This window comes from Tasmannia lanceolata, unplaced genomic scaffold (assembly GCF_043159265.1).
Source record: "Tasmannia lanceolata isolate RefF3 unplaced genomic scaffold, GAP_Taslan_0.1 ptg000016l, whole genome shotgun sequence".
NCBI lineage: Eukaryota > Viridiplantae > Streptophyta > Magnoliopsida > Canellales > Winteraceae > Tasmannia > Tasmannia lanceolata.
In genome coordinates, this window is record NW_027518693.1 from 15,221,830 (window position 1) to 15,229,513 (window position 7,684).

General features: G+C 39.5%; 1 protein-coding gene across 1 annotated transcript; it reads left to right on the forward strand.

The window, feature by feature from the left end:
* The first annotated feature begins 6,733 nt into the window (after positions 1 to 6,733).
* Positions 6,734 to 7,322, forward strand: LOC143847918 (uncharacterized). Its single transcript, XM_077356703.1, has 2 exons — positions 6,734 to 7,128; positions 7,304 to 7,322. The coding sequence occupies exons 1-2, from the start codon at positions 6,734 to 6,736 to the stop codon at positions 7,320 to 7,322; spliced, it is 414 nt and encodes a 137-aa protein (XP_077212818.1).
* The last annotated feature ends 362 nt before the right edge of the window (positions 7,323 to 7,684 follow it).

A 7,684-nucleotide genomic window follows, 5' to 3' on the forward strand; every position in this document is an offset into this window, starting at 1 on the left:
TATTCAAACGGGTTTATTTAGGATTCGGTCAAAATGGGGTGTCTACACTGGCATATATTGAAGAGCACGGTCCGGGTCAACCGATCGGCGTCGAAGAGCACGGAGTCAATTGGCGTCGAAGAGCGCAATCCAAGTCTAAACTAAAGGGATCCCTTGCAAAAAAGACGTGAAAGGGCTCCCTATTGGCTGCACATCACTATCATGTTTGATTTTTCAGCCGTTATTAATGCATGATGGTGATGTGTAACCAATAGGAGAGCCCTTTCACCTCTTTTTTGCAAGGGCTCCCTTCACTCTAGAATTCCTCTTTAATGATTTGAGACAATATATGGAGCACCTAACAATGCATCACAGACCAAGAACTACGAGATCACCCATATGCATACCCTCTAAAACACATGGTATTAGAAAACTGAAATTAACCTCTTAAAAACATGGTATTAGAAAACTGAAATTAATTCAGAGCCTTACAAGGGAAATAATTATGGAAATATAGAAAAGATAGATGCATCTCTAGAGAACTCCGATAGACGCTAAATATGGCTCTTAGAAGGTGAGCCCCGCAGGATGAATACATATCTCTAGGAGCTCTATTCGATGGGACACTGAAGTTTACAATCTTCTTTTAGAAAAGAATTCATGTTTCAGCGCGGGTGATTGGGAGAAAAATAGTATTTTGGATGGATAAATGGTGATATAAAATTATCTTGGAGGATTTTCCTCTACTTTTTAATATGACCTAGCACAAAAATATGTTTGGCTAACTCTTTCACGGATAAAATGAAGAGTTAGATTGGAATTTTGAGTTAGAAACTTCTTTGATTGGGAGCTAAATTTTGTAGCATCCTTCCTATCCCTAATTAACTTGGTTTAAGGCAAATAGTCACTATTGATTCTTTGGTGGACCTGTCATTACCGTTGATGGTTCTGACGTTGACACTTTTTTCTGGTCACTCATTCTATAGTCATCTCGCCCTTCAAAGTGCGTGGTGTTTTAAAACACACTTAGAGTCAATGTTAGTTAACCATTGTGTTTTGCTTTGCTGAGTCTATCGATCATCTCATGGTTCACTGTAGTTTCACCTGCAAAATTTGAGACTTTATTTTGGGTCTTTTTGGAGTTAGTTGGGTTTTCTCAAAGCCTTATCACCGGCCATTTTGAGTTAGTTGGGTTTTCTCAAAGAGTTTGAGTCTCCAAAGGTGTGCATTGCATTTGAAGGCAAATTTTCTCAGTAGTTGTCCAATAGATTACTGATCTTCCTTTTTTCAAAGGAATCTTGGCGCCTTCTCTCCATAGGTTATAGAAGGAAATAAGGTTGAGAAAATATATCAAGGAGGGACCTTGTCCTATTGGGAACTTGATGTTGAACTTTAATGGCTCAAGTTTTGGCAATCTTAGTCCAGCTAGTTCCGGGAGCCTCCTCAGGAGTTCAAATAAGAGGTGTTTGGGGATTTCTCGGGGCCTATTGGTGATGACCTTAGCACGATGGAGGCTCAAGCACTTCTTTGTGGGATATAACTTGTTGATCATACCCAGTTAGATCATTTAGTCATTGAGGAAGATTTCCTCAATGTAGTAAGATTGGTTGGAGACAAAGCATGTTATCCTTAGTGATTCGAGGATGTTATTGAAGACATTCTCGACATCAATGAGGATCACGATGCGACGATCCATCACGTTTGATGTTCCACCAACTCAAAGTCTCAAACACAGACTACCTTGCCTGTGGTATTATTTGATTACCACCCACCTCGGAAAGGTAATTGTTTGGTGCAAAGAAAGATTTGGATTTCTTTGTGGGCTTCTTGTTTGATTAACTCTGTGCCTTTTCACTTGGTAACCATCCTGAGAAGTTCCATTAAAATACAGAGTTCCATTACAGTAGAACTTGTCTTAATTTAATAACCTAGGGACCGGTAGGTTATTAAATTATCGAGGGAGGATCTCCTAAGGGTTAACGGCCACCCCTATTAATGGGTTAGCATTCTTTCAATTAAAAGTATAACATGTGTTTCAATTGAATGAGACACTCTACCAACAGTTCTTCTTTTTTTTTAATCCTTAGAGAGCTTCTTTAATTAGTAATCCTCCTATGTCTTTTAAGTAAATTTTAATTTATTAATGGGATTATAAAAACATTGAGACTAGGCAAATATGATTAAATAATATAACTTATAGAGGCTATTGAGTTAATCTTAAGTCCAATGTTCAGACCCAAGTTTGGCAATCTTGAATTTTTTTGAAATTTTTTTATGTGGTTAACAAACTTTTTCTGTTCATCTAAAGAAAATTCTTCAAAATGTTTTACTTGAAAAAGGTCATGATTTTTTCCCTTGGAACAAACTGAAGTTAGCATACATTTTTTATTTATATAAAGAAAATTCTTCAAAAAGGTTAAGTAAAGGGAAGTGATATATTAGCCCGCATTTCTTCCCTGGGCCGGCCCCTTCTAGTGTATCTATGACTACCCTTTTACACTACAAGGGGGTGGCCCTAGGAAGAAAAGAGGGTACCCTTTTGGCTTTTACGCTACCAGTGGGTGGCCCAAGGAAGAAAAGGGGGCGAATATATCATTTCCCTAAGACCTCATACGAACTCTAACCTATTGCCCTTGGGGGACTAATGTCACCATATTTTGATAATGACACTACTAGTTTGTGTTGCACATTTCCTATTAGTTCATCAAAAAATGTTACAATAACCAAGATGCTATCAACATCCAACTAGAAAAAAGAAGAAGAGCAAAACAAAGTAGTGTCAGTATCAAAGGGAATTGTGGGAACTGATGACTATAAAAAGGTTAGATGAATGAGTCAATGTCAGAGAAGAAGAAAAGGGTATTTCATGCTTTAGTTTCAGTTTTTGGTTTGGAAGATCATTGCATTGCTTTCTTTTTTTGCTTTTTGGAAGGTGTAGAGAGAAGTGGGTTGCTTTCTGTCATGATTTTGAGTTTGGGGAACTTTGTAACCGTCTCTGTTTTCAGGCAGGGAAAAAGGCAGGAGTAGTAGTCATGAGCAGAGACGGAGGTATGAGCTTTTTCAGATATACGGAATTTGCGTGCACTTGGGATTTCACATTTTCACATACCGTTTTTCTCTTTTCATTCCTTCCTTTATTTGTTTGTTTCTTCCTTCTCCGAAAAATAAAATGAGATGGACCTTAGGAGTCAATTCACTATACCATTCCCTTAGGAGGTGTCAACGGATCCTCTTTGGACCGGATCCACCTATGTCATATCCACGGTCCATTCAAATCCGCGGGTGGCTTATATTAGGGGTGCAACTTGGGTCGGGTTCAACCTGATTTTGGCTCAGGTTGGGTTGGGTTGGGAAAAGCCAACTCGATTTAATTTCAGGTTGGGTTAGGGTTGAGGCCTTGCCAACCCAACCTGACCTCCGTCCTATAAATTATCTTCTTTTTCTTTGGGTTGTTGTATTTTTTTCGTTTGGCGCAAGGTGAGCCCGAACCAGCCCAACCCGGATTTGGGTTAGATGGGTTGGGTTCGGGTTGAAAGATTTAGAGGCGGGTTGGGTTAGGGTTGACCATCCTCAGCCCGAGGTACATGTTGGGTTGGGTTATGGTTGAGGGAATGCTATCTCGGGTTGGGTTAGGGTTGGCCTCAACCCGACCCGAGTTGCATCCCTAATATATATATTATTGGGCTCACATTACACTTAGATCTAAACAATTCATTTTAGATATCGCAAAAACTACTTTTTATAGGACGATTCTAACGCTCCAATCTGTGCTAGGACAAGGTAATGGCACAGCTTATCTATATCAAGCTAGATAAACGAATGGTTTAGATTGTCCAATAATGTGGGTCCCACTATAATTTTTTTTGCAGCCCGTGCATACACATTATTAGAACAAGTAATATTTAAAAAAATGCAAACAAGAAGTTACTTTTATACTCCTTACTAAAGGACCTTGGGGAGCTCTTCTGCATTGTTTGACTAAAGATCTACTCATCCGAATGGAAATTATAAGTCTGGCCAAATACCATTGAGACCACCTTGATCAGATGATTATAGGCCTTAGATCCATAAGGATTCTTTTAGGATCAAGCCAAGAAGAGCTAAACCATTGATTTGTGGAGTCCTTTATCTTATACAAGGGATGTCCGCTGTGGATGGGACCAAGACCATGTGGATTGGAACAAATTTTTCTACAAGATCAACGGTCTTGATTTCACTTAGGGTATTAATAATGTATTAATACCCTAAGTCAGTTGTTTGGATTTCAAGGAAAACATTTCTTAAGAAAAAAAAATTCCTAGGATTCTTTTTGTTTCCACAATTAAAAGGGAAATAATAAATTTTAGGGGATATATGTAAATAAAAATGGAACTGCTATGGTTCAAGTCACGTTTTTCATATGTAATCAAACAATGGAAAAGTAGAAAATTTTGGAAAAGTTTTTCTTCTCCAAACCTATTCAGAAAAATTCCTGCAATCCAAATATGGTCTTTCTTGCCAATGTGAACACAATGTAGCATAAGAATGTGCTATGAGGATATCTCAGACTATGAATGTAATTTCTGACAATCCCTTCACTTTGACTGATGAAGGAAACCAATGCCGCTTGAAGATCTCACTGAGCCCATATGCACTATCATAGTTGAACTGAAAACTAGGGCAATTTCACCCGAAAAAGCGGGGATCCACCCCGCCCCTCCCCGTTTGGGGCGGGGATTCCCCAATTTGAGAGGGGAAGGGGATTTTAAAAATTCCCCGGTGCGAGGAGGGGAAGGGGAAGGGGATGGACTTGTCCCCGCCCCGTTAATCAATGCCATTTTTTTTGTATATTTTTTAAGTGTTTTTTTTTAGGAAAACTACTAGAAACTCTGTGGATCGGCTACAAGATTCCCCCAAACATAGACTTAGCTTGTCTTTTCCTTTTAATTAGCTTCTGAGAGCATTTTGGGAACTATAATAACCTTTTGACAGATGTTGAAATAATAAAGACAAGCTGAGTGAGTGAGTGTATGCAATTATCAAAAAATCGTAGTGCCAACATCGGTAGCCAAAATAAATTGCATTTTATTATTAAAAGTATGGTATGGCCCGCACCATACGATGATCCAAACCATCCATTAGATGGGGCACACCCTAAATAGGTTGTGCCCCAAAAATCATTTACATAGGTTGATCCTAACCCTCCGATCTATCGAGGAATAGGATCATTCAGTACCTCTACAGATCGGAGGGTTAGGATCAACCTAAGGAAATGATTTTTTGGGCGCAAACTATTTAGGGTGTGCACCATCTAATGGACGGTTTGGATCATCCTATGGTGTGGGCCATACCTTACTTTTAATAAAGTCGGGAGTGTGATCATCAGAATACAGTAGTGCTCATAACATTTTCCAAAATTAATGATCCAAAATGGGGTTTGGATGTTGGGTACTCTAAGTGGCAGGCTATGATACCACTTGATCTAAAATTGAAGTTGGATCGAATCCAATTAGCAATGTGCGGAAATCCCATCATCCAACAACAGCTACTGTCAGTCCAATGGGTCCATCCATCCATCGTCCACACACAAATACCGAATATGGATTTGCCCTCTCTTATTAAATCTTCAAGTAAAAAAACACTGCAAACAAGTGAAATCTGGACGTTCGTTGCTGCCCAGCATTTCAATCAATATATAAAGAAGAGAAGACAAACTCCTTATACCAATCTCTTGCTAATTTAATTAACAGCTAGCCTATCGATTGTTAGTTTATAACATTTTTATATATTGAAATTGCATCAAGTTGATTAGGGACACCCAGCATTAGTGTATCAATGACTAAAGAGGGGGTGATGTTGGGGCGGGGATTTTGTCCCTGAAGGATTCGGAGAGGGGAAGGGGGTTAGATATTCCCCGCGGGGAGGGGAGGGGGATTCGCCACCATCCCCGCAGAGGGGAGGGGAGGGGAAGGGGAGGGGGGAAATTCCCCGCAGAGGGGAAGGGGTAGGGGACCCCAACATCCGGCCCCAACCCGCCCCGTTGCCAGCCCTACTGAAAACAAAGGAGCAAATTAATCGATGAAGGCAAGCATATACATATGGTTACACTGGAAATAAGGCCAAGCAAAACTTGCAGCGCGCCCTTAAATTTTAATAGTTTACGTATTAGGAGAATAGGAGTAAAACAGTCTTATAAAATCATATCCTTACCATTAGAAAAACAAACAAAGATCTCAAGTTTGGTGACTTTCCCAAATTGGTTTATGTGAATATATGGTTTGATTGCAGGTTTGTGAGTTTCTAGTATGAGACTCAATTGTTATGGTTTATGGTATGGATGGTATCTTCTCTTATGTAACCAAGTGAGAATGTTCTGTATTGATTGTAATCTCTCTCGTAATAATATAGATTGTTTAAAAATAAGATTACAATTGAATGGCGCCCACTTGAACATGGAAGTGATTAGCCCAACGGAAAATCATTGTCTCGTTTGATTGGGCGAAGTGAGAAAGTTGGAATTGAATGACCGGGCTTGGGATTCTTTTCTGCCCAACGGTGATGGAATCCCTAGTGCTAAGTTGTTCAATTTTGGCTTGTCTCATGTTTAGAGTCCACTGTGTGTTGTGGCTCGGCCCAACGGAAGGGCCACGATGACACGAAAGGTGTCTTGAAGTATCACATTAAAGAAATTGCTAGTGATGCTACAAAATCTAAAACAATTAGATTAAATGCTAATTAAACTCAATTATGGAACGAGCAAATTGATAACGATGTTATGATTACAGTTATTTCACCTGGAGCTGTTGCTGGATATTTGTCTTGCATTGAACACTTAACTGGGACAAACTATGGAAAGTGGAAGGAACACTTGTATATTGCCCTCGGTTGCATGGAACTTGATTGTGCGCTTTTGATTGATGAACCACCTAAGGACTCGACTACAAGTACATCCGAGGCTAAGGCATTTCGTGCCAAGTGGGAGCGATCAAATCGCATGAGTCTTATGATAATGAAAAGTACCATAAGTACATCCATTAGGTGTGCAATTCCTGACACTAAAGACAAAAAGGAATTGGCCGCCAAGGAATACTTAGCAGCAATTGAGGAGCAATTCAAGGGGACTTCCAAAGCACTTGCTAGCACCCTTATGATGTGGATGCTGACTCTCAGGTATGATGGACAGAGTGGTGTGCGTGAACACATAATGAAAATGAGCGACATGGCCTCTAGGCTTAAAAAGATGGAAATGGAAATTTCTGAAAGTTTCCTTGTCCACTTCATAATGACTTCTCTTCCTATACAATTTGGACATTTTAAAATTAACTATAATACGCAAAAAGAGAAGTGGACCATGGGCGAGTTAATTACCATGTGTGTCCAAGAAGAGGAAAGGTTGAAAGCAGAAAGGTAAGATAGTGCTCACTATATTGCATTGGGTCCCACAAAGACCAATTTTAAGAAGAAGGGCAAGAAGAGTGGAAACAAAGGCAAGAAAGGTAAACCTGCAGATGGCACTACCCCTCAGGGCAAATTGGGTATCAAATGCCACTTTTGCAGGAAAAGATGACACATAAAGATTGAATGTGCCAAGTACAAGTCATGGCTTGAAAACAAAGGTAATAATTTAGTTTTTATGTATTTTGAATCCAATTTGATTGTCGCACCTAAAGATACTTGGTGGGTTGATACTGGTGCTTCTGTTCACATTACAAATTCTATACAGGGT